The sequence below is a fragment of the Vanacampus margaritifer genome, chromosome 14, assembly GCF_051991255.1.
Source record: "Vanacampus margaritifer isolate UIUO_Vmar chromosome 14, RoL_Vmar_1.0, whole genome shotgun sequence".
Classification (NCBI taxonomy): domain Eukaryota; kingdom Metazoa; phylum Chordata; class Actinopteri; order Syngnathiformes; family Syngnathidae; genus Vanacampus; species Vanacampus margaritifer.
The window spans coordinates 7,867,044-7,894,749 of record NC_135445.1 but is presented as its reverse complement, the minus strand read 5'-3'; the positions used below and the strand labels follow the sequence as shown (position 1 = coordinate 7,894,749).

General features: G+C 38.9%; 2 protein-coding genes across 8 annotated transcripts in view; one reads left to right on the top strand and one right to left on the bottom strand.

The window, feature by feature from the left end:
• Positions 1-3,435, top strand: part of grin3a (glutamate receptor, ionotropic, N-methyl-D-aspartate 3A) — a 113,251-nt gene extending 109,816 nt beyond the window's left edge. For all 3 annotated transcript variants that reach the window (XM_077543089.1, XM_077543088.1, XM_077543087.1), the window contains one exon: positions 1,329-3,435. In XM_077543089.1, the coding sequence (XP_077399215.1) occupies positions 1,329-1,905 (577 nt within the window). In that variant the 3' untranslated portion in view covers positions 1,906-3,435. The remainder of the gene's footprint in view (positions 1-1,328) is intronic.
• Positions 3,436-5,568: 2,133 nt separating this feature from the next.
• plppr1 (phospholipid phosphatase related 1) overlaps positions 5,569-27,706 on the bottom strand; it is a 39,967-nt gene continuing 17,829 nt past the window's right edge. For 4 of the 5 annotated variants that reach the window (XM_077542876.1, XM_077542877.1, XM_077542875.1 and 1 more), the window contains 6 exons: positions 24,311-24,499; positions 16,373-16,505; positions 14,279-14,529; positions 12,568-12,744; positions 8,268-8,399; positions 5,569-5,818 (listed from right to left, as the gene is read on the bottom strand). In XM_077542876.1, coding sequence (XP_077399002.1) covers positions 5,774-5,818; positions 8,268-8,399; positions 12,568-12,744; positions 14,279-14,529; positions 16,373-16,505; positions 24,311-24,499 — 927 coding nt within the window. In that variant the 3' untranslated portion in view covers positions 5,569-5,773. Of the gene's footprint in view, positions 7,911-8,267; positions 8,400-12,567; positions 12,745-14,278; positions 14,530-16,372; positions 16,506-24,310; positions 24,500-27,706 lie in introns of all 5 variants that reach the window. The other variant, XM_077542878.1, reaches the window with a different exon arrangement.

Below are 27,706 nucleotides of genomic sequence, written 5' to 3'. Positions count from 1 at the left end.
AATACGCCGTTGTAGTGTTATAACCAGAGGTGGGCACCAACTGAATCAGGTTTTTCTCTATCCATCTGGGTCAGTCCAGACGGTCTTTCTCAGTCTGTGTATTTTTTCGAGGTTTGCGTCATAAAGCACTCACCAAAAATTTGGCCATTCGTCAACGATGGGGTCCACTGAGAGACGCAAGTCCCCCTTCTCTCTGCCACAACGGGCCAGATCTTTGTAATTGTATCGACCAAGACCTCGATGTACAACAAGCTGCAAGAACATATGTAATAGTTCAGAACATCATCAGAATTAATATTTATGGCACATCATGAACATGTGAATGAATGATTAGACGCAATGGGAGGGCGGACAATCTGGCAAAGTGCATGCATAGTATGCGGTCCAGGCTATTTTAGAAAATGACATAGAAAGGATCCTTATGTTGAAATAGTACAGAGAATTGAAAAGCAACCCTTTTCGTAGTTGTGTCTACATTGTAGTACTTGTAAAACTAAATTAATTATTGATGGTTAAATAATTAATGGAATGTGGTTGTGCGTAGTGACTCCATGCATCCTGTTATATAGAATATTAAAACTTAGAGCTCCGTCTGTATGTGTGACATATTGCATTAACACAATCCTAACTTTGCGGAATCAATTGGAAGACCGCTGAAGAGACGCAAAAAAAAAAAGAGAAAAATGTGTACGAGCAAATAAATATAAATCCACATATTGCAGTTATGCATGTGGGGTGTAAAAATGCTGAGCAGGCCCAATTCATCTTGATTTTGGATCAAGATCGCAAGCGCTGAGGATGGAAGTGACTTAGACGAAGAGGAGTCACTGTTGTGTCAGAGGCTGCGGCGGCTCGAGTCGCAAAGGATGTTCGAACCGTCAGCTCAGTCACATTTACTGGCTGTCAGGCCCGGTAAGACCTTCGGCGCTGGCCTCAAATTTGCCATTGCTTCAAAATTGTACTTTTGGGGTTTTTAGTGCCAACGTATTTTCAGATTTTTTTTCTCTACCCTTAGGATGTGGTGAGATTATGCCATGATAACACAACAATAAGATTTTCTTTTTATGGGTCACTGTAAGCTTATATAATGATTTCTTTATATAGTGTAGATTCAACCCTAAAGGAAAGTTATCTTGCATACTCTTAGGAGTGATCTTAGAGGGAGAGTGGGTCTTATTTAAATGATAGTCTTATGATATTGGGCAAAGTAAAACATGTCGTTTTCTCATCTGTATAAATTATATCGGTTTGTTGATTGATGAAATCTTGCAGCCTCCAAGAATCGCATATTAACGACATGACATTACCTTCTTCGTCTACGTCTCCAGGTGCAATGAAGGAAACAACCAATCGGCATCCTGGAATCCCGCAGAGTCCTCTCTCTGCAACAGACGTAGGGTTCTCCCGAACGAGGCGCACAACGACTTGGAGCGTCCCTCTTCCCAGGATCTTCCTCTCCCCCCGCCAGCCTCAACTCTTCCTCTCCACCATTCCCTTCCGCTACTGGAGAAACATCTTCCCATCGTGACCACCTCCAACGGGCGCTCCAACCTGTTGGGCCGCCTGTGCCCCCAAGGACTGGGACAAGGGCAGGGGGGCGCCGCACCGGGCACGACGCAGTGTCTGGGTTTGGGTGCGGGAGACTGCGGTCCCGGTCTGGGCGCGGGCCGCGGTCCGCTGGTGCAAGAGCTGTCCGACCTGGAGAGTCAAATCTCCGTGATCAAGCAGCAGCTGCAGTCGGCAATGAGGAGGAAGAGAGAGCTGGAAAAGTACCAGTCGGAAAACCCGCTAGCAAACCAGACTACACCCAGTCCAGGTACTGTGCACCAGTCTAACCAGCTCTCACAGTATACACAATCCCACCAACAGACTAACCAACACCAAAACACACTCCCAGAGTTCTGAAACTCCCCCCCCCCCCCAGTTTGTCCAGGGAAAACTTCCTACATGTGGTAGCCCTGATGGATGCAGCTAAAGCATTTATTGATGAACGAGACTCAGGAGAATCCCCGAACGCTGGACTGAAATGTTCCATTCGGATCAGATCTCGTGATCAGTCAATTATTTCTTGACATATGCGAATTGCATTTGGCAGGGAGTAGTTGACAACGTAAGGTACCAAGCACCAAGTCAGTCCTTCCTTGCTTGTTGCAGTTTGTGGTGAGCTACGTAACCCCCCCCCCACCCCCCTATCTCTTTACCACCTCTCATTACCTTTATTTTCTTTCATCCATTCCCTACTGCTTCCCTCTCTCAGGCCTTCCCCTCTCTAAGCCTGGCATCTTCAAGGGAACAGATTTGCTTTGCAGCGATGATAAGCCTGATCCCAGATATGAAGACCCATCGGTATTTAAGCCTAATGGGGCAAATCACCCGAGTCTCATGTCACGGCTCGCTGAAAAGCGTCAATGACCTGAGCTTGAACCCAGCCGTTAAAGGTCTTAGTGTCCCTTAGATCTTGATGAAACCATGTCTTTTTTTGGATTGAAGATCATTTGTCATGACTATGTTTACATGCAGTCAATATGCAGGAGGTTACGCCCCCGTACACATATCCCGATCTAAATTGTGACGCACGAGCGTCATTACGCAAATAGGCGTTGTTTCCGCTTATAACTTTCTATGATCTCTGCGGACACACAAGCTTATATATGCACGCATATATGTGTGTATATATATATATATATATATATATATATATATATATATATCATACACGGTAGCATTTTCACCGTAGAGACAGAAAATAACGTGATATGAATATTCAAGTTCAAGGCTCATTTAGCGAGTGGCAACGCAAGATGGCCGCCGTGCGTACACGTCCTTGAAGATCAAGATTCCTGGTGAGTAGAGCATGAGCAGAACACAAACAAATGTTCCATTAAATGGAGGTATGCCGATACGCATTTATATGGCCAAGTACTCGGGTTTGGCCTTTCAAAACCCAAATATTGGCAATATTCAGGTTTTCAAAGGGTTATTGACTCCATGTAAATGTAGTGAAAGATTTCTGAGCTTCATACATTTATTGGTTGGACTTGGGTCTCTTATTTTATGGTAATCATGTTGTCGGTTTATCTGTGAATGTTCATGAAGCAGAGTTCGACATCGGGCGTTGAGGTACTTGTATACTGATGTGCTGTGTAAGAGTTCAAGGTTCGAGCAATTAGATTCTTGTTTTTTGTGTGTGTGTGCTCAAAAGAATGTCAAGAAGTATCACTACATGGGCCAACCTCAAGCTTTTGGTGCATTGTTAGTTAAATATTACATCTGACACACAAGCCACCAGTCAACCATTGACACTTTTTTGTTTTTTTAAACTATGAATATTCACAACTGAAATGGTCCCCCTGTGATGAAAGCTGTTTTTCTTATTTGCTGTTCAAGTTTTGAGTTCTGTCATTAAAGACTGACCTCTCTCGTTTGCACATAAAATGATTGCAAAATTATTTCCTCAAACTTCAGATTCAGAACACGTGTACCGTTGATATTTGCCGTTGTAGCTCTGGATTTAAGCGGATCAAGATTACCAGTTCATGTAGTACTTATTTGTGAGGATTGTTTTATTTCTCTCTCAAGTGCCACTGAGATTCACCTGCAGCTATACATGCTAAACACAAGTCTCAAAATTAGCATTTTGCTCCTCATCGAGCAAAACGGAGTCACAGAATTTTCAAATATTTGAACGGTCCTTAAAAGTGTCACTGAGCTGGACGCTTATCAACTACGTCCGAGTAAGCTTGATACTACTTAAGTCGCACCGGCTAGCTAGCTAGCAACGAGCATCTACTGGCTGGTGTGGCTAAACATGTTGTTAAGTTGTCGGCCATCATCGCGAATAAGCGACACTTCTGACAAATATTGCCATGAAGAGATGACGAGGAAAAACGGAGAAGTGATGCTAAATGCTAGGCTAACCTAAAATCGTAATGTAATCGTGAAATACTGGAATTAAGCGTGATCAAGTACACTTTGTGAATTCTGGAAAAAAAAGTTAGGTTGAGTTTTGTTAACATACAGTTGGGTCCTCTTTTGGGAGGACAGACCATTTTCTTACGTCCGGTTCGGGCGTCCGGGCGGTTGTTTTATAAATTCATGAAAATGTCCGGTTGGCATTGCGTGACTAATTGCGAGGTAAAGTACACTGTGTAACTGCGACTGGTACCACAATTTCAAGGCCGGGGCAAGTGCCCTCTTTTTTTTGGAAATGGTTATATGGTCACCCTAACGTACAGTATTTGGTTGTTGCACTAACCCTCGCTGATACCGCTTGGAGAGAACAAGGAAAAGCCAAGGACTGTGACACACACAAAGACTCACACACAAACAGGCTCTTATTTTTCATCAGCGTGTCTGCAGGGTAAGCGCAGACTGTCAACACCGAAATGAATACCTGACAGAGCAAGTTCACTGCCACGGCAGCCGGCTTTCTTTGTGAATCTGAGACGGGGAGAGAGAGAGAGAGAGCGAGCGAGTGCTGCTTTGTGCTGACGCGTATGTCACTAAAGTTGATAAGGCAGTGACAGAATGACTTAACTAAAAACAAAACAAAGTGTCAGGTCTTAGCCCGTCTTGTGCGACTTCTAATCCCCCGTGTCTGAGGTACGTCGATTGAAGAGGAAAGCGCTGCATTGCGTCTTGCAACGCGGCTACGTTTGTTTGCTAACAACCCAAGTCGACATTTTGTTCCATGCAAACTATACCGGATTGTCCTCCTTCCTCGGTGCAACATGCCATTAAATCCGACTCTATTAGCACTTCCCCTCAGGCTGTGAATTGGACAACAAATTCCCACACGACTACACGTTGCTCCTGCCAATATTCTCTGTTTCCCATTTATTTCAATCAATCTAGCAATCTATGACCCTTAGGACCCGTGCAGCCAATAGGAACGCTCCTCTATGAAGTAACGCGCCATTAAAGTTTTAATTAGTAGTCTAAATAGACACTTAAAGGAGATCTTACACTTACCCATTATGAAATTATCGTTACTTTAAATCATTCACTCCCAGCCATTTTCACTGAAGTAACCCCCTTCGCTCCTGGCTTCTTTTTTTTTTTACTGGATTTTGACACATTTTGCAAGGCCCACATAATATTGTGTTCTATTGCTATAAAAACATGGAACCTACCAAATGAAAGATTTTCATGAGGAAAAAAATATATATATCTATTCGTTTCTGCTCTCTTATACTCTTTTTTTTTTTTATAACTACCATTGCTTTAAGCGTTCTCTTCAGGTGAGAGGCTGCATCAAAGCCTTCTGTATGCTCTAGCATAAAAAACGTATTAATAGGTTTTTGGGACCATGGCAATATTTAAATTAGAACGTTTTTATATGTTTTGGGAGCAAATGAGTTTTAATGTTTGTGTGAATGGAGGAGGTTTTGGTTGCATTTTTGGTTTTATTCTCTGGGATGTGACATAAGATCAATATATCGCACAGTGGCACAGTTCAAATGTTGTTGTTTTTTAAATTTGGTAATAATGTGAAACACTTAAAAAATAATTCCCTATAATTACCTAATAAGAATAAAAAAACAACAACAAAAACGCAGGAGACCACAGTGTTGCTACCGACTATTTAATTTGAGAACAACCCAATAAAATAAAATATATGCAGCATTGGAAATGAAAAGAGTTCTTTTGAACCATATCATAAAATACAATTATAATCACAATGTTGATGAGTTATAATTCAAATCATGAATATTTATAAAACATTTTGACTTCTCTCTTCATGCTGGGCGTTTTCTTCCAATAGGAAATGGAGTCACAACATTGCATCACAATCCACTGGTGGGTGGGGGAGGGATACCTCGAGAGGGAAAAGTGAAGTGGTCATTAGCCTAGGTCACTTTTTTTTTTTTTTTTTTTTAAAAGGGCTAGCCAGACCTAATAGTAAGCCATTTACTCTCCCAAAAAAAAAAAAAAAAAAAACATGGCTCTACAGTACAGAGACTGGGATTTCATTTTGGAGTGGCCTGGCACCGGCTAGCCCAGCAGAACCTCTCTGGGAAAAAAAAAATCCTATTACCAAAACAATGAATGTGGATACATATACAGTAGATAGTTGAAAATGAACATTCAAGGTGACCCCCGCCTTTCCAAAAATGACAATATTCCGAAATGTGAATGTTTATTTAACCACGTCAAGGGCCTGTGATTCTCAAAGTGCGGTGAAAACAGCACTCGTGGGAGGCGGGTTCCTTCTATTGGTACCCAAAATAATCACTGAATTAAATAAGACAAAAAAACATTTGAAACATGAAATACAAACAAACTATTATTTAAGTTTGAAGTTAGTTTTTCAGGGTCCCCCCTCGAACCCCCCCCCCCCCCCACACTTACATTTCTCAATTATTTATATTTTGATATTGGTCATTATGGTGTTACTTAGAGAATTAATTATCTATTTATCTATTTCTTACTCTTACTTTTTATTTTATTTTTTACATTTACTCTTCTTGTGGTATTTTGACGAAAGCACTTTACATGTTATTTAAGACATTCGGCAAATGTTTTAAATTGGAAGTAAAAAGTAAGGATGGGCAAGTACCGATACCAGGTATCATTATGGGGCCGATACCGGCCTTATTTTTAAAGTACCGTTACTCACGACGGGTTTTAAGATCAGGAACTAGAAATGAGAAGAATAGACAATTGCCATGAAATTTAAAGCAATTTTAAGAAAAAAAAATATTGGATTGATATACATTCATTCATTGTTGTTTTTAAATGTATCAAAAGTACTAGTGGTATCGGCACTTGATATCAGTGACAAATAAAGAGTTGAGTACTCAAACTAGTATCATTCTGATAAAAGTGATATCAAACATTCTTAGTAAAAAGCCTCAATTTAATGTGTCATTTAAATTAGTTTTTACTACGGATGATCGATGGCACTTTTTTTTTTTAACCCATACTCAACCCTTGAGTAGTCACCGATACTAAATGCCGATACCACTCGTAAGTAAAATTCCCCCCAAAACACACATTTATCACAACATAGCAGTTTTCCTTACATGAAATGAATGGCAATTTTCTATTCTTCTAATTTCTCATTTCTAATTCCATGATTGTAAAATGGCGATAATCGTTATTGGTCACCTCATTAACATTTTTATTCCTCATTTGCTGAGATTTGACTATGTTATTTGACTGTGAAATTGTCAAATTTGAGGGGACACCATGCATGTTCATACATGAAGCTGATAATACAGCATCGTGTGAATAATGTCCGACTGATACCAAAACATATCCACGTTTACAGCAGGCAAACAGGTCCAAAAGGATCGTAATAGTACAGATTAACAAAAATCTTTACAAAATTCGACCTGACACGGTCAATTCATATACAGCCATAATAAAAAGAAAGATTCTATTTTTTTTTTTTTTCCTTTTTCTTTTTTCTGTACAAATGACAAACATCACAGAATGACAACATCAACATTGCTAGTTTTCCATAGCACTTTTTCAGACTGAGGGTGGGGGGGGGACGGGACGGGAGGGAAGTCACCTGACACGGATGTGATGCGACACGTCAGGGTGGGCGGAACAGCAATCGCTCATACAAAATGTGCAAAACACCATCTTCAAACTAAAAACCTCGGAAATGCCCCGCGTTGCAATGAGTTGATATGAAGAAAACAATCTGTGCTTGAGGTTGTTTTGTAATACGGGTGCCCATTACAAACATGGTGGATTCCGTCCCCCCCCCCCCCCTCCCACGCCCCCCCTCCCCCCGGGGGGGTGAACTAGACAGATATATCAATGTTTGAGTTTGGTAAGCAATCGGAGCCACGTGACATGCGTCCTTGTCATTGTGTCTGGAAGTGCTGCGGAGACGCAAACGTGACCCGGTACTGCCCCCTTAGTCATGTGACCTCCGTCATTGATGCCGAGTGGTTCTGAAAATGGGCGGGGAGGGGGGGACAGGGATGAGGCGGAGAAAGATTTTAGGGAAGTGGGGAGAGTGTGCAAAAAGGGGGGGGGGGTGAATGGAAAAAAGGAAAACATCGTCAGGTGTCAGGAGTGCTCCAGGTGAGCTTCTGGTTTCATTAGGGAGACGAGTACAAGGTACATGCAAACACTCATGCCTGTGCTTTGTTGATGAGTCATTTGTAAAGAAAGAAAGTAAAGCACTTTCCGTCTGACGCTAAACGATGACAAATTGCAGTGCACTTCAGTGGGAAGTGTATCCGGAAAGCCCAAAAAGCCTTGAGGGAATTCTGCCAATTATCAAAAACAATACGTTGAGGTTGTACCTGTGCACTGAGGGTCTCTAGAGGACTCTCCACGCGAGGGAAAGTCATCAGGGGGAGGCCGCGGTAATCTTCGCTCTTCTGTTTGGTTGTCGCACCGTGGACGCCTTTGAAGTTGTTCACCACGCACACACCCTGTCGTGTTAACGTCAAATAGGATTCATGTCATATTACGCCACACATTATTTTATTTTATTTTTGTAATCAGTTATTCTTAGATATTCCGTGGCCGGCTCAACCTGCACAACAAATTATGTAAATTTTACTCTGAATTACGACGGCATATTAGGGCCACTTATAAATATTTTTCTAGAGGGTGGGGGCAATATTTGGAGAAAAAAATTCGCAAATTTGCGACTTTTTAAAGTGACAAATTTACAACTTTATAAAGTCTCAAATTTACAAGAAAAAAAATCTGAAACTTATGAGGACTACACGTAGCATAGCAATAGGCTAATGTGTGTATTTGTTGGTGGTTAATGGGATACTGTTTATGAAATGAAAAGGCAGGATGGAGACGGATTCAGTCTTAATTTAAACTTTACTCGTCATGCGTGGAAGCTAGAGCGAAAACACTTCCTGATCCCCTATCAGCTGACTGAACACTAACCAATCAGAAGCTAGCATACGTTAGGTAAATGCAAGTGAATGACGGACAGCAGCAGATTCAACACATCAATTCAATTCGCTAATCTGCCACTTTATAAACTCGCAAATGTACAATTTTTTTTTTCTCGCAAATTTGCTAATTTTTTTTCTCCGAATATTGCCCCGCCATCTAAAAAAAATAGATTTGTACGTGTCCCTAATACGCCGTTGTACTGAACAGAGTCTATTTAGTCCCACTCTAAATGGAGTAAAATTTACACTTGGATGATTAAAAAAAAAAAAAAAGTGACTGAAAGGTTGAGGAACAAACCTACAACTTCAGGTTGGGAAACAATGAAGCTCCGACTGTTTTATTATGTCGCTTGTGTCAGCTGCAATCTTCGTAACTTTTGGATATAAGCTAACTACAGGAGTGGCATAGCTCAAGTGGTAGAGTGGCAACCTACCAAGCTGAAGGTCGTGAGTTCGTTCCTCAACCCTTGTGTAACGTTTTTAAAAATAATAATAAACTAGTAAAATTTTGTAAAAATATATCCTTGCAAAATTTAATTTGAATTTCTGGGTGAAAATCTTTAATAGGTTGTTTTTTTCATGGAATAGGCAAATTATCTCATACGCAGTAAAAATACTTAAATAATAAATAATAATAATCTACTCTCTTCCAAGAGTAAATTTTACTCTGTTTGGACTCAAATTTACAGAATTTACCGTGTCGATAATAACCTGTAAAAAAGCACCCAAAAAAATCAAATGACGGGTAAGTATTAAATACATTTACTTTTGCAAATAGTGACCTCATACCAACTGTGTAAGTCCACCTACCGGCATTAATTAGGATTTTACACCAAAAATAATGCATTTGGGAAGAGTCTATTCTTTTTGAAACCCTATTGGAATTCTTGTAAACAACACTATCTTGGCCAATCTCTGCAGTAGTTAATAATAATATGCCATATTCCCTATCCGTGTTTTTAATTATGGATAAAAATGAATTGAGAGAGCAAAAACTTGGCTTTGAAAGAATTTTTTTTTTTTTTTTTTTATGTCTGTTGGAATTCTCATAAGAAAACATGAAAAAGTAACCACCTTTGCTCCCCCGATAAGATACGAAAATGAATGTTTGACTACATGTGAACAAGAAAACAAATACTTTATAAACCCATGCAGGTCGGCGGTGAGAATCCAAACACTGTGTGTTTAATAATAAATCATGATGGTTTCTTTGTGGTTTTGACAGCCCGTATCTGATCCTGTTGCAAGGAACCTCATTTTAAGTAAACCATCCAAACATTGTCTTGTTTTAAACCTCCAAAATGAAGTGGGAGACAATCTTAGTTCCAATTTTGGGTTTCCTGTCATCCAGGCTCGGCTGGATTTGTTTGTTTGGCAGCAAAATGGAAAATCCAATTTAAAATCTTCAAATGTTTTGTGCACAGTAAAAAGATAAGAAGTTGCCGTCTGCATATTGACAAAACTAAATTGATACAGTCCTTGAACAAGTGGGCAGTCGAACAAGTTGGAATTCGCCCCAACATTATGGAAAATACGATACGAAGAGCCCTGTACTGAAACGAAGACACGGCTCTTTATGAACTAAACTCCCGTCTTCCTCTCCGTCCATCTATCGATTTTTAAATGCTATTACTGTTCAGGGTCACTGGTGAGATGAGCCCTTTGATTGAAATGTTGAACTTCGACATGATGAGTCTTGGGTGGCAGCCGTCTGGTCTCTTGTTCCAATGTTGAAGAGCTTTGTGGAAGGAGAAAACTTTGTGTCTCTGGAATTTAATGTGGAGGAATTCTTGGATGGTTGCTTCAAGATATTCCTTTGTTTGTAATCTATCTATCTATCTATTTTTCTCTCTCTCTCTCTCTCTTACTAGCTACATATCAGAGCTAGCTAGCTTCTATCTATCTATCTATCTATCTATCTATCTATCTATCTATCTATCTATCTATCTATCTATCTATCTATCTCCCTCTCTTACTAGCTACTTTTCAGAGCTAGCTATTTTCTATCTATCTATTTATCTATCTCTCTCTTACTAGTTACTTATCAGCGCTAGCTAGCTTCTCTCTCTCTCTCTTTCTCCTTCTCTTACTAGCTACTTTTCAGAGCTAGCTATTTTCTATCTATCTATCTCTCTCTCTCTCTCTCTCTCTCTCTTACTAGCTACATATCAGAGCTAGCTATTTTCTATCTATCTATCTCTCTCTCTCTCCCTCTCTTACTAGCTACTTTTCAGAGCTAGCTATTTTCTATCTATCCATCTATCTATCTATCTCTTACTAGTTATTTATCAGCGCTAGCTAGCTTCTATCTCTCTCTCTTACTAGCTACTTTTCAGAGCTAGCTATTTTCTATCTATCTATCTATCTATCTATCTATCTATTTATCTATCTATCTCTTACTAGTTACTTATCAGCGCTAGCTAGCTTCTATCTCTCTCTCTTACTAGCTACTTTTCAGAGCTAGCTAGCTTCTATCTATCTCTATCTCTCTCTCTTACTAACTACTTTTTAGAGCTATTTATTTTCTTTCTATCTATCTATCTATCTATCTATCTATCTATCTATCTATCTATCTATCTATCTATCTATCTATCTATCTATCTATCTATCTATCTATCTATCTATCTATCTATCTGTTATGATTGGGTTTTGTTTGCACCTGTACTCGTCATCCTGTTCCCTTGCGTCATCCAATCATCTCCCCCAGCCGTCTTGTCCAGGTGTCTCTCGTTGTCTCGTCAGTTGGCTTGTATTTAGTTCACTGGTTTCGTTCAGTCTTGGTGGGCTCATTGTCGCTGTCACCACTCTTGTGTTTTTTGTTGTTACTTTGATTTTGGGTATTTTTAAGAACTTTGTTGGTTTTGTTTATTTAGAGTTAGATCCAGTACCCATGTTAGTGTTCAGTATAACACGCTGCATTTGGGTCCTCCAACCCCACCGTGACACTATCTATCGCTCTCTCTGTTACTAGCTGCTTATCAGAGCTAGCTATTTTCTATCTATCTATCTGTCAGATGGTACATTCCAATGGCTTTAGAGACATCAGTAGTTTGACCATATTCACCTAATCCGGACAAAAGAGTAAAAATTGGGCAAGGAAGCTCCCATCCCTTTCTTTCCCTAAAGCAATGAGTTGGACATCAACAGCTCCAAATTCTTTACGATTGACTACAAGTGTAGACTCGAATTGACAGCAGCCCTGTGCAAGCTCCCCTTGAGGCAAATCAGCCCGCAGGAACTTGCTGACAGACGGACGAAGAAACAGACGGATGTGGGTTAAAACCTTGGCAGAGGGAACCATCCAATCCCCTGATTAAAATGATGCCTCTGTGCCAGTAGGGCTCCCGTACCGCTATAGTGTCGTCAGTCTTCCCTCTATGTCTTCTCTCTCTTTTCCTGTCTTCTCTCCTGACACTTGAGGACCCAACAGCAATTACACCGAATGAACCCCTTGAGATTGTGGAATAAATCGTTTTTGATTCGGGGGGGGGGGTTAGTAGATACACCACCTCAACCTAAAACAATGACTGTGATCTGTCTCGCATTCAAAACATGGATGGTACCAAGTTCAAACCTAAGAAAAAGAGCATCCTTAAACGTACACTTTAAATAGTCATTTGGAAGCTAGATAATTACAAAAAAAAAAGAAAATTCACATTTCTCTCATTTCCATCATCCTCACCAGAAAAAGCGCAACCGCCGATCCCAGTATGAATCCAGCCACCACATCTGAACAGTGGTTTCGATACTCTGAGACCCGGTTGAGTCCGGTGAGAAAAGCTGAACAGAGAGTGCCCAAACAGAGTACGGGCTTGGCCAAGCGGCTGGACTTGGTCTTGATGGTACTGGTGATGTACATCTGGGAAAGTGAGATAGAGTTGTTTAGACTAAAATTGTACAGTATATCTCTGAAAACAAACTAGAGTGCAAGTGTGGAGGTGTCAATTTATATATATGGACATGTCCATACTAACCGGGATACTTACAAAACTGTTTCACAAACTGTTATTTGTCCTTAAGACGGACGGGATCCTTTGAAAATCTATTCTGATGTATTTAAAACTCAGGTGTCAAAATTAGTGCGTTAATGTTGAGCTAATTTAAAGTTCCTTTAACGCCACTCATTTTTTAACGTGCGATTACTTACTTGGTAAGCATGTACTGGGGGAATTCATCGCAACGCAGCAGACGTCAAAATTTAGCAGTAATAAATTTAGTAATAATGCATATATGTCTGGAAACTGGGTTCAGGTGGTATTTTACAATTTTAAAAATGTGCAGAATTTCACCAGTTATTTCATGTTAAAGATTAAATAGCTCTTAATATGAAAAGAAAAATGCACTGAGCTGCCACCAATGTCTTACAAATGCAATGATGCCATCTAGTGGCAGAAAAATGACCTCAACACAGTTAACAGTACAGTACATCTTTTTAACTTTAACTCAATTTTTAATTCTAACTCAATTTTATGAATCATATGAAATTACTGCATCAATGAATAAAAGATGCAGCGATATTTCTATTAGTTTAACAATTTTTCCACTTTTAAGTTAACGAGTATGAAAACTTTGAAAAAAAACTTTGTACATTTAGAACAGATATAAAATTTATTGAGTTAACTTTTGAAGTCATGTGATTAATTATGATTAAAATTTGTAATCACCTGACACCCCTAATTTAAACTGTGCTTGAAAATAGAACATGTCTAATGACACTATCACCTTACATGTACTGATTTAATTGTGTAAAAAATATTTAAAAAAAATACTTATGTTGCCCATCAAGGAATTAGGGTTATAGAATTCCGACAAATGGGTTTTCATGTGTCCTTTTTTTAATTTATTTTTTATCTATTTTGTATGTGGCATTAGATTCTTTTTATCTCAGAGCTAGAAAATATGTTTTTGTTTGTTTTTTCTTTTCTTTTTTTTTACAAAAGACCCCTTTGGACTTGGCCTTTATGAAAAGTGTTGACCGAGGCAATCAGTTTGCTCGTATGGTTTGTTTTTGTTATTTTCCACAAGTCAGCAGCTTAATTCACATTTCCAGATGTGACCAAGGCCATGTTTTGGAGTGAGACACTTTTTTTCAACAGTGTTTCAAGGATGTATTGCCGGACTCACAACCACAAACACCTCTGTGGATTATTGCTTCTGTTTATTAAAACGCACACACACACACACTTCAATTCCCCTTTTCATGTTGCAGCAGCAGAAAAACATTTTGGTAAGTGAGACTACAAATAGGGACGAGGGGGGGGAAAAGACAAGTTGGCTGCTCCCCTAAAAAAAAGAATTGCGTTGTAATACTTTGTATCTTTAATCCTGTGAAGATTCAGTAATTAAGATGGACGCAATGACATGACATGATAGCAAAAAAAAAAAAATCTCACCGTCAGGTAAACAGCCGAGTAAACGCTCAGGGAGGCGTCTTTGGACGGAAAAGAGCGGCGGGCGTTCCCGACGACGACGGGATTTCCGGTGCAGATGTTGCTGTTGGTGATAAACTGGTGGTTCAAACGGCACTCGGTGCCGGTGTAGTTGGGTTTGCACACTGACAGAAAGTAGGGCGAGAGGCCACCCGTGACCACCTGGCCAGCGTTGACGAAGATGTCCGTGGCGAAGAGGCCAAATGCAAACACGCCTGCAGACGCGTGAAGAATAACAATGTGAACATTCCCATGCAAACAGAGCCGAAATGCATTATGTAATGATAGGGTTGACAATTGAGTGTGAAATTGGGCTTTTGTGCCTGGGCCAAAATCATCATTTACACTGCACAAAACGCCACTATTTCAACACCTTTATTTAATTTAAGTAATAACCTGGATGATATACACTCAAATAAATGTAGTTTACGCCACTGGCTGCGGTACGGTGATGTAACCGAAAGCCCGTGGCCCACTGATGAAAGCTTTTTTCATTTGCTGTTATTACACGCTGGACGAGTGTGTAAATAAATGCTTATTAGTTTACCGCAAATGAAAACCAAACAAATGTGTCATAATCTCAATAAAGCCTTCAACTGGCAAGTGAGTGGCTATAATTATGACGTTTGCAGCGATGTAGAACATAGAATGCTGACATTTATCAAAAGGGTATGAAATCGTTATTAGGGCATTTTAAAATGAAGTGATTGCCTCTAGTGGTACGTGAACCAAATGCTCTGCAGTATGCTATATTTTTTTCATTTTCTAGACGGCTAATCATCGACTTATTTTGTGACGATCGGAAGTTCCGAATCTGATCGAATGGCCATGACGTGGAGTCCCTCAAGGGTCAATGCTCAGACTCCTTTTGTTCAGTTTGTATATGTTACGGAGGAAAGCTATTATCAGTGGATATATGCAAATTATGCTGTGTGAACGCCCGCTCCTGATTGGTGGACTGTTTCCACATATTAGCATATGCTAATTCGGCTGTGTGAATGCCCGCTTCTGATTGGTGGGCTGGTTTTACGCTAGTCCCTGATTGGCTGCTGTCCTCAGCTTCCTCGGACTTCAATTCTGAATGTTGTGTTTTACAAACAGCTACGGAAAAACTGGATGAATCCAAATTTTCTTCAGCTAATTCAAAACAAAACTAAAGTAATTGTGTTTGGTAATAAAGAAAAGAGGTTTGATGCTAGTAAACAGTTTTTATTACTGTCTTTAAAAACCAAAGACTACGTCCGAAATCTTGGGGTGCTGATCAGTGTTGCAAATTTTTGTGTTGACTTCCCTTTTAAAATGTCATATTTGTATGCAATTTAAAAACCTTTTGTTAAACCATTTGGTTGGTGAATTTATTATTATAAAAAAAAAAATACTTAAAGAAATAATAATAATCATCATCATCATTTGAGTACAAAACATTACATTCTCAAGACAACTGTATTTTCTTTACACTTTTTGTGTCATGAAACAGACCTCATGGACTTCAGTGAACAATTTCCAAAGAAGGCTTGTAAAAGGCAGTCATTAAACGTATTTATTTACTTTCCTGCTGGCATTGCTTGCATCGCGTTCATCACGGCATCGACTGGCTTTGTGCCATCGTAGAAAAATGACCCATCTCGTCATGTATCATGTCACGAAAAGGTCATGGAGACTTGGTCACTGTGCTTATTGAAATATTGCTTGACTAATATTAATTGTAAAACATTTTTATGAAAAACACATTTGTTAATTAACGCATTCTGCTGATAGTGACAAATGTTTTTCATGGCATGAGCTGTGTAAATGGTTGATTAGAGACTTTCGTAACAAAAATAATTTTTCTAGTGACAATTTCATCTTCTGATGCTAGCTAACTAGCTAGCATCAGAAGATGAAACAGCCGAGTTAGCTAGCTAGCTAGCTAGCATCAGGGGCTAAAGCCAAACTGTGGCAGGGTTTTTACTTTCTGGACCTGGATTTGCCACCTCTGGACATAAAATATAGTTTCACAAATATGTGCAGACGTTCTCATTTTCAATTTGACACGGTGTACGAATGGCTTAACTTTACCTATAAATCGTATGACGCGGCGAATAAGAGGGTTGAGGTAACAGCAGTCGCCAGTTACGATGGTCTTCTCCTGGGCCAAGAGAGATTCCCTTGTCGATTTCATGGCATACATGGACACCTCCCCGACGAAAATCTAGAAACGCAGGAAGAAGAGAGGCGTGTTATAATAAGGACGAGAGATAACGTTGGGCTTGTGGGTGGCTCTTGTGTACACAAGCGCTGTTTGGTAATGCAGTCTTTGCTCGGCTCTATTACAGTGGTGACATTTCATTACCTCTGATGGAAAAACTGCTGCTGGACACACTAAATGAAATTCCTACAGTGAGGCAGGCAGGCTGCAGAGTGTTTGTGTTCATAACAGACTTTCCCTTGACCCTCACAATGTCCTTCATAAATGTTTTTCTTGAACGCAACCTCCTCCAAGCAACTTTGTACACGTTTGTTAGCACTATTATACAGATAAAAATATGACTGTATCCCTGACAGCTTTTTTTTTTTTTTTTCTGAATTGCCATCAAATGTGGCGTCCATCAAGGGTCAGTCCTAGGACCCCATTTGTTCAGTTTGTATATGTCACCCTTGGCTCAACCCACACCAAGGAGAGTTTAGTTCAACTCAACGTTAAGTATTGGCACAAACATCCGAGTAGTACGCTATGTGTATTTCTCGTGAGTTTCTGTTTTTTTGTTTTTTGTTTTTTTTCGCGCAATTCTGCCACTTCATAAAGTCGCAAATTTACGACTTTATTAAGTGGCACATTTTTTTATTTTTTTCTCTCGGTATATTTCCCCCACCCTCTAAAAAAATATATATATTTATTCGTGGCCCTAATACGCCGCCGTAATTTTCAATAGATACCCTTTTCTGTTTGTTTTTTTGTTGCTTTGCCATAAATACATGTAGCGTAACTTGTGATGTGAGTAATGGCACAAACATCCGAGTATTACGCTACGTGTATTTCTCGTAAGTTTCTGAGATTTTTTTCTCGCAAACGTGCCACCTTATTAAGTCACAAATTTGCCACTTTATAAACTCGCAAATTTATGAGTTTTTCTCTGAATATCATATGATTTTTTTTTTTTTATAAACCCTACTATGCAGTCGTTTTATTGTGACTGACTTTTACATCCCATCTAGAGTCATCGTCATGAAGCAGGATGAATCTTTAAAACGGATGATGTGTGACAACATGCAGCTATGAAATGCATCCTGACGTAAACAAACCTGAATACACCTAAAAAGCATCCATCCGAAATACAGAAAAATGTGCTTGAACGAATTTTGCGTGATGTGAACCGTTCGCATTCTTCCGCACACTTTGCCCTACTTAAAGAGCAATTCCACGTGTCTTAATAACACTGGCAGAGTAATTAATGGAAGTGCAGGATCGCAATACCCTTGAAAGTCCATAAAACGCTTCACCTGTGACATGAAAGTGACGGATTGCAACTGCCCACCATATTCGGGCCAGGTCTTTTTGCGCAATATCATCTTATTCAACATGTCGACGTCCCTGGAATAAAACCATAACTGCCGAATGTCGCCTTTCCTTTCATACGGTGCTGCCAAAAGTGACAAACAAATCAACGGAACCGTTTGAAGTAGCGTTCGTTGTGATTTTGTTTATCACTACTGTGAAAGTCTCTGCGGGGCCGCAGCGAGCTTCCTTCCTTCCTTCCAAAAACCAGAAGTGGAATGCAATTCAAAAATGATAAAGGCATAAAATCATTTTGCTATCTGCTGATGCATCCAATCAATTCCCGGCTATATTTGTTTTCTTGCACTGCAGCGTTTTTGCTTAATCTTGTCATCTCGCAAGATAATGCCCAAACTGTGAAACAAATATGTCTCCCTTCAAGGAAGAAACAAATAACTCAATACATAAATCAGTTATGCAGTGCGGCTCTTCTTTCTCTCTTTCATTTTACAGAGTGATCTTTTTAGACTTTCATCTTTCCCTCTTTAGTCAGCGCCATTTTCTTTTCTTTTCATTCGGTAATTTTACCGATTTGACATGAAATCATCATTGATCTTTTTTTTCTTCTTTTTTTTTTCTCAGCGCCACTCGAAGACCACTACCGTGTTTGTCATGTGTACCATCACTTCTTACAGTCTCTTAATGGACTGGATTCACTTGGAAAAAACATTTATTTCTTTTTTTCCCCCTTTTTTATGGGGCAACACTAAATAAACGACACTTTGACACAATGAAAATGAGTCAATGAACAGCTTATATCACACACTTAAATTCACTGTTCCTTTAAAATAACTTAAAATACAGCCACCCTGGAAACAAAAGTGAGTACACCCCTAAGTGAAAACAACCAAAGGACATAGGTTGCTTCACAGGTTGCCACTGGAATCTTCTTCCACTCCCTCCATTTGAGGATGTTCAATAGGGTTTTGGTCTGGAGACACGCTTTTGCAAATCAATGGTCATCTTGGAGGTGTGTTTGGGGTCATTGAAGGTCATATGTCGCAGGAGTGCAACAGTTGTAAATGTAACACGGGGAGGAAAAATGACGAGTTGTTGTTAACGAGACCTTTCCAACGGTGCGTGGCCCGTCGCGTTCCGACCTTGCTCGTTAGAATCGACCCACCGGGCAGGCGCCCGAGTCACCCGGTCAAAATGGGGTTCTCAGCCTCGTATCATCATCACTAAAATTAAGAGTGTCATTTCTAACAGCTGTTTTATTGTTGTTGTTGTTGTTGTGTTTTATTTTTGATAAATATGGATCGATCACCGTTAAAAAAAAAAAAAAAGAGTCAAATAAATGTTTTGGATATTAGTTTAATTTGATGCTGTTGTTGTTGTTATTATTATTTATATACTGTGCTGTATAATAAGTAAAAAAAAATTTTAAAAAAACGTACTTTGGAAAAAATGAAAAAAGAACATATGTGATGAATGAAAAAGCATTCATAATTAACTAAAAAAAATCATACCAAAAAGAAAAAACATATAATAAACGGAAAATATATATATATATATATATATATATATATATATATATATATATATATATATATATATATATATATATATATATATATATATATATATAATTAACGGAAAATAAAAACATTTTTAGAAGGTATTCAATTAGCCTCACATGCATGTTTTTGGAGAGTAGGACGAAGTCAGAGTGCCTGGAGAAAACATATGCAAGTACGGGGAGAACATTCAAACCCAGATCTTCCGTGTCTGTAAGGCTGTTAGATGTGCGAACCACTATTAACCACTAACCACTATTACACCGTGCTGCTCTCTGTGATCCTTCTGCTTTTAAATGAAAACAAACTGAGAGACACTAGCCACTTTTTCAATCTGATGGGCATTTAAAAGTTCTAATTTCTCTTCCAATGCCAATTTTGAACACACATTCATTCATTACTCTTTATGAAACTATTTAAATTGAAATAGATTTTTGGTTATATGCAGTAATAGATCAAATAGATGAACAGAATTCTAATTCTAATTCAGCGCAATGTCACGCCGCTGGTAATTAGAAGTTCGAAGACTAGAAAATTGCCTTGGATTTCATGCCATTTCAAAAAAAAAATATGCTATATTGTTTTATTTAAAATCATCTGTCATTGTTTTTTGGGAGGATATTTTATTCATCAAAAGTGATTATCAAACATCCCAAATTCTTGTGACAACACGGCGGGGGGGGGGGGGCTTCTACCCTCAAACAAGAAGCGGTGGAGAACATTCCGCATAAATTACAGGCTGCTTGCTAATTGGCTAACATCCCGGCTTTTGCCGTCATTAATTCTGATTGGCTGCTTGTGTGGTTTATGATGCGTGAGAAGAGGAGCGATGTGCAGAGTCGACTGTAACACCTGACAAAGCACTCTCAGAGGGCACAATTAAGAAGTGGAGAAAATACATGTGTACAAGGTAAAACAGGAAGTGATGAGTAGTGTTAAACCAAAACTCCAGCGGCTGACGCAGCACTCCTCACGGGTGTGAAGCGTGATCAGGGACAAGCAGCTAAAAGGATTTATAAGGTTATAAATAGGATGCTATGTAAATATTCATACCAAAAATTAAATTAAGCGAAGAGGAAATAACTAATCCAATCCCATCAGGGAGAAGTGCTAAATATTCCATGACCAGACATCCGATTGGAGGCATCCAACACGTGTGGAAGGCCGTCGGTGAAGACTCTCAACAAATCAGCAGGAAATAACATCGTCTGTGGTTAGACACAGTGAAATGCATGATGCTAGAAAAAAAAGAGTCTAATTAGAACATATAGTTTATCACCAAATGGTTCAGCGTGCTAGACAATCGGCATGGAGCAACACTGACACCTGCTGGCAGACACTTGTCACTTCTTTTTAAGGCATTTGAAGCACGTGGCAAATCGGTTTCATTCTGAAATCATTAAATTGGATGAGGCTGTTTGAGAGAAGTTTCTGCACGGACATTTTGTCCAGCTGGCAATTAAAAGATACAAATCCCAAATAATTCCATCAACCAGCAGCAAACTCCATTCAGTTTGACAATTCCACAAGATTGGAACGTCTCCCCCAAGATCGAGTGTGTTTTGTAGCTTTAAAGACTAATGATGCTTTGACTTTACACTTCAAATAAAAAAATGTTTTGTCACGTCTGCACATAGAAAGCAATAAAAAAAAAACATGATTGGACATTTCGTCTGATAAATGTGTAAGTGTGACGACTAACCAGAGTTGAATGCTGCCTAACTGTGTGTAGCTTGCAGCAGAGTGAAACAAAGTGGCAGTAAAGATGACAACAAGTTCTCTATTATAGCAATTTGAGTGTGCATTCACAACAATAATGGTCAGTCAGGCTTTCTGACATGTCATCCAGGGATTGTCATTAGTTACAAGACGTTAATTTATAATCACAAGCGGTGCCGTCATCATACGTGATGTCATCACACCTCACTAAATCTCATTTTGTGTCACGGATTGTTTCGCTTTGGTATTTGGCTTTTTGTGGCATGTTTATTTCTCAGAAAAGGGAACATTTCAGTCCCTTGATAGTACATGACAAATAGCGGTCAGATTGACTGAGCCGTGTTTTATTAACAAAGGGCTTCGATTTGGATCTTCTATGTCTGGTGTTGAGCATTTGAGTCCATCCGCTTGACAACAAGAGGAACAAGTGAAGAGCTAGCTAGCTAGCTGCCGTGTTTTATTTGTGGTCTAAAGATAAAGGTGTTTTACTTGCGTGTCTTATTTTGACATTGTACATTAATTACATCTGTGCTTTGTTTTGTATTTACACTTCCTCATTTGTCCCTAAAATAGTTTTTACCAGACTGAATAACTAGTAATTTATAGACTGCTGTTAGCATCTCGCATTAGCCGCTAACAAGCGAGTTGCCGCGTTTCTCATTTGCCATCTACGGTGTTTTACTTGCGTGTTTTATCTTGACATTGTACATTAATTACATCATTGACTTATTTTGTATTTGTATTCATATTAAAAACTGTTTATTAGACTTCCTTATTTGTCCCTAAACTAGTAATTTATATTAATTTCTAAGACTGACTAACTAGTAATTTATATTAAGGACTGAGTGAAAGTCAAGACTTCTATTAGCCTCTCGCATTAGCCGCTAACAAGCTAGCTGCCGCGCTTGTGATCTAAAAAAAATGTTTTACTTGTGTGCGTTGTTTTGTTTTGCGTTGTACATTAATTACATCTGTGCTTTGTTTTGTATTTACACTTCTTCATTTGTCCCTAAAATATTTTTTACCAGACTGAATAACTAGTAATTTATAGACTGCTGTTAGCATCTCGCATTAGCCGCTAACAAGCGAGTTGCCGCGTTTCTCATTTGCCATCTACGGTGTTTTACTTGCGTGTTTTATCTTGACATTGTACATTAATTACATCATTGACTTATTTTGTATTTGTATTCATATTAAAAACTGTTTATTAGACTTCCTTATTTGTCCCTAAACTAGTAATTTATATTAATTTCTAAGACTGACTAACTAGTAATTTATATTAAGGACTGAGTGAAATTCAAGACTTCTATTAGCCTCTCGCATTAGCCGCTAACAAGCTAGCTGCCGCGCTTGTGATCTAAAAAAATGTTTTACTTGTGTGCGTTGTTTTGTTTTGCGTTGTACATTAATTACATCTGTGCTTTGTTTTGTATTTACACTTCCTCATTTGTCCCTAAAATAGTTTTTACCAGACTGAATAACTAGTAATTTATAGACTGCTGTTAGCATCTCGCATTAGCCGCTAACAAGCGAGTTGCCACGTTTCTCATTTGCCATCTACGGTGTTTTACTTGCGTGTTTTATCTTGACATTGTACATTAATTACATCATTGACTTATTTTGTATTTGTATTCATATTAAAAACTGTTTATTAGACTTCCTTATTTGTCCCTAAACTAGTAATTTATATTAATTTCTAAGACTGACTAACTAGTAATTTATATTAAGGACTGAGTGAAAGTCAAGACTTCTATTAGCCTCTCGCATTAGCCGCTAACAAGCTAGCTGCCGCGCTTGTGATCTAAAAAAATGTTTTACTTGGTGCGTTGTTTTGTTTTGCGTTGTACATTAATTACATCAGTGCTTTGTTTTGTATTAACAGTTCATGTTAAAAACTGACATTTGTGGTATATTGTACATCTGTTTATTACACTTCCTCATTCATCCTTAAACTTGTTTTTACCAGACTGAATATCTAGTCATTTATATTGAGGACTGAGTGAACGTTAAGACTGCTGTTAGCATCTCGCATTAGCCGATAACAAGCGAGTTGCCGCGTTTGTCATTTGCCATCTACGGTGTTTTACTTGCGTGTTTTATCTTGACATTGTACATTGATTACATCATTGGCTTATTTTGTATTTGTATTGTCTTTCATATTCATATTTCATCAATTCAAGTTACAAACAAAATTTCTAGGATAGCCTTCATCAGATTATTACACCTCATTCATCATATTGAATTTTATGTGCAGAATGACTAGAATGGTCTCTTTTCTTTTATAAACCCTGTATTGAACCTTGTAGGCTACCGTACACATTATTGCACCAGTTTTGAAACACCAACGCACTGTTGGGGGTTCACATACATGATACGGAAGAGTTTGCTGGATGTCGTATTCAAGAAGTAACGTGAAATGAAAATAAAGATACCCTCATATGTCAACAAATAAAATATGTTGTTTTTTGCAGCCTTACTGATGACGAGCGGTTTAGAAAATGGATGGATAAATACATGTGGGAAACCGAACAGTACTTAGCATTAGCACTGAGCAAAAACATTTCCTTTCTTTCCTTTGGTCCTTCCTCGGGTCTCCTGACGGCCTCACCACTCTGGCTGGAAGTGTTCGGTTTAGGTGAACGGTATGGGATTTTTTAATAGGTTTTAGGTGAACTAATGAATACGCACACACACATACTCACCCACATACACAAAAAAAAAAAAGCAGAGCAATGATGATGACATGTCAAATCGGTAAAATTACCAAATGAACAATACTGAGCTCTCCAGAAAAAAAAAAGAAGAAAAAAAAGAAAATGGATGGATAAATACATGTGGGAAACCGAACAGTACATAGCATTAGCACTGAGCAAAAACATTTCCTTTCTTTCCTTTGGTCCTTCCTCGGGTCTCCTGACGGCCTCACGACTCTAGCTGGAAGTGTTCGGTTTAGGTGAACGGTATGGGATTTTTTAATAGGTTTTAGGTGAACTAATGAATACGCACACACACATACTCACCCACATACACAAAAAAAAAAAAAGCAGAGCAATGATGATGACATGTCAAATCGGTAAAATTACCAAATGAACAATACTGAGCTCTCCAGAAAAAAAAAAGAAGAAAAAAAAGAAAATGGATGGATAAATACATGTGGGAAACCGAACAGTACTTAGCATTAGCACTGAGCAAAAACTTTTCATCCAATGAAGCTGTTTCACTCACAATAGCGGTTGGAGCAGCGGCCACCACGCAGTACAAGATGAGGGGGGGTACGAAGCTGGCCTCCTCCGTCCCGGGGTACGGCTTCATCAGCTCGGCGTCATTGCAGAAGAAGCCCTGCACGTGCACGCTGAAAAGGTCCGTGCACTCCATGTAGTAGGCCAGCAGCACCGTGCCGGACATGATGACCAGCTGGAAGAAGAACATGTTGGAGTGAGCTGAGGACCACTTTAAGAATTCCCATTTAAAAAAAGTTAATTCCCTTAAAACTGCATCCGACCCTTTCGTCTCCCCCGACTGTGCTTGTCTAGCAGCTTTTAAACACAAAACATGCACATAAACAGTCTCTCGCTTTCGCTCTCACTCCTCCTACTGCACCCCCTCATCCTTTTTTATCTCTCCAACATGAAGCTTTTGTCTCTGCTCTTTTTACCCCACTCTTTCCAGAATCAGCTTGCAGGCATGTGTGCTTCTTTTTTATAAAGTATGGTATATTTAGTCCGCGATGACTAGCGATGCAAAAAAACGTAAAGGCGTAACGAAGCGTTTTTAAGTGGCTGTGTGAATATCCTCCACGTTTGTATTATTCACCACTAATGCGCCAAGATTGCAAGCAACCTACTGGCAATCTGTTGCGGTTTTGGATATCAAAGGAGTGTGATGAGACCCGTTTACGCTTGCAAGCTTAGAAGATGCTAATAATATAATATACATGGAGTTTGAGAGAAATATATCAAGTTTTTAGGGTTTTTCTTTAAGGGAAAAGTGACAACTATTGAAAGAAAAAAATAATAATTATTAACTGTATGATACGGTGTCCATAACAAAAAAAAAAAAGGAGACTTAAATACTGTACACATCACAGCTTCACTTGTGGTTATATACAGCCTTTCATTCTGTAACTCAAAGGTACAATTTTAGAGGGTCTGTTCTATTTTGCTTGCTAAGTAAATGCAATACCGAATGCTAACACTTGGTGGGACCAAATTACTTCTGAAGGATCATCCTTGTTTCAATAAGAGGACACGTCTGATGTGTTTTAACGGAGACGATCAGACAATGCTTAACAAAGCTTTATTTAAGTATATGTAGTGTTTTGGATTAAAAAAAACATTTAAAAAAATATATATATAGTATGACTGCTCTATAAAGTCTGTGTACTTTCCAAATTAATACATCTGTAATGGAGCCTAAACAACTTCTCAAGGATTGTTAATCTAATGGCTGTAATATTGCTGTTTCATACTTTTAGGATTTATACCACGTTGTGTGAACCAGACTGGACAAAATAACCAGCAGGGCGCAGACTGGGAAAACAGGAAAGCATGATACTTTGGCAAATATACTCGTCCTCCAGATGGCCGTTTTGATACAGTGTGTGTTTCTGTGTGGTGTGTGCGTGTGGTTGTTGAGTTAATTTCATATGCCATTGTAAAAAACACCTCGTGGTATCCATCCGCCCGTCCATTTGATACTGTATGGCATTGGCTGTGCAAGATGAAATCAGTCAAAAAGGATTTTTACAGTAATTTGTTCTAGGTTCCCCCATTAGTCTAAAGACGGCATTCGTATTAAGATTGCGAAAAATTAGGCGGCCATTTTGCCACTTGCTGTCAACTAAAAATTACATCACAGTAAATAGCTCAGGCCTCAGGTAACAACCAATCATGGTTGTTTTCTGGATTTAGTCATGTGACATTCACAAGCTGAGCCGTGATTGGTCATTACCTGAGCAACTGTGATGTCATTTTCAGTCGATAGCAAGTGACAAAATGGCCGCTCATGAGAGGGATAAAAACAGGTGGATTTTGCTGCTTAACTCATTTTCTGCAATATTTATCAGAATGGATGTCAAATAGAACATATTATTGCCAATGTTTGACTTTGCCTTTAACTCAAACAGTACCGCCATGTTAGTTCATCTGCCAACAGAATTTTTTTAGATGTAATATCATGTTACTGGGTAAATGCCTAAAAGCAGCTTGGAATTTATATTCATGCCACTCAGGCATGTTTAGTATTATTAGCATGATTGCATTTACTCTTGACCTTCCTTCAAATTCTGTATGCAAATAGATGACAACTTTAATTGTATTTTTTTTCATAATCATTAGGGGTGTGCCAAAAAATCTCATAAGAATCGCGATTCTCATTTAGTACGATTCAGAATCGATTTTAAATGTCCCAAAATTGATTTCATTTAAATTATTTTATACTGTCTTGCCTTTGACTGTGTGTGCTCATGTTGTACCCGGTTTGGCCACTGAGGGGCAGTGTGGTTCCACGCGGTCTAATACACTGTTAAGTTGTAGCCAGATTAGAGTAGAAGGAAAAAGTCACGATCAAGTTATTCCAATAAAAGATTTTTTTTTTCAGCGTGGAGCTGTTCTTTTGAGTGATAAGTAGCGCGCTAATTAGCATTAGCGTGTCAGACTGGAGTAGATCATTGCAATTCCTTACACATCTATAGATCGAAGCAAAAATCATTGTCAATCAAATCATTTTGAATAAAAAAACGCCCTTAATCAAAAAATCGATCCTGAATTGAATCGCAGACCAAAAAAATCGTAATCGAATTCGTGAGACATTCAAAGATTCCCACCCCTAATAATCAGCTCCATTTTCTGCAGTATTTACTCTGTGTGGTGTCATAATGAGATGTACCCAATTGGGTGGAAATCTAGCCTGGATAAGTCCCTGCAGAGTGAGGACACTTGGACCTAATTTGCATGTTTTTGGTCAGTGGGAGGACCTCAAATAAACTCTGGATGAACCAACTCAGTGGTGCAGTCTTCTACAAGTTTGTGGACGACTTGAAGCATTGTGGGCTTATTTATGTGACACCTTTATACCTGGACAAGGGTCCCTTATCTGTGAAATTTGTTGGCTCCATTATATGTGCTTCTCCGCTGCCATCGTCATGCCTTCTCAGCTGTGAGAAGGGCAGACTGGCACTCATAAAAGGAAGCTACGAAGTTACTGCAGCAATCCATTATACGAGCCAACGTTGAAGGGCAAACATGACAGGATACAGGACACGCCTATACTTGTCACCAAGCAATCACACGGCACGTATAGGCAAACAATCATTCACACTCACATTCACCTCTATGGACAATTTGCAATTCCGTATCCTCAATTAGCCTCACAAGAATGTCTTTGGGGAATGTAAGAAGCAGCCATAAAAAGCACGGGGAGGACTAAGACTAAGGTGTGCCTGCCCGATTCTACCATTGTCAAATGCAATCAGCAGTCTTTTTTTTTTTTTTTTTTTTAAATCTGGAGAGCTCAGTATTGTTCATTCGTTAATTTTACCAATTTGATTCTTTTTTATTTTATTTTATTTATTTATTTTTTAATATATATATTTTTATGAATTTTTAATCAATCAGCAGTTTT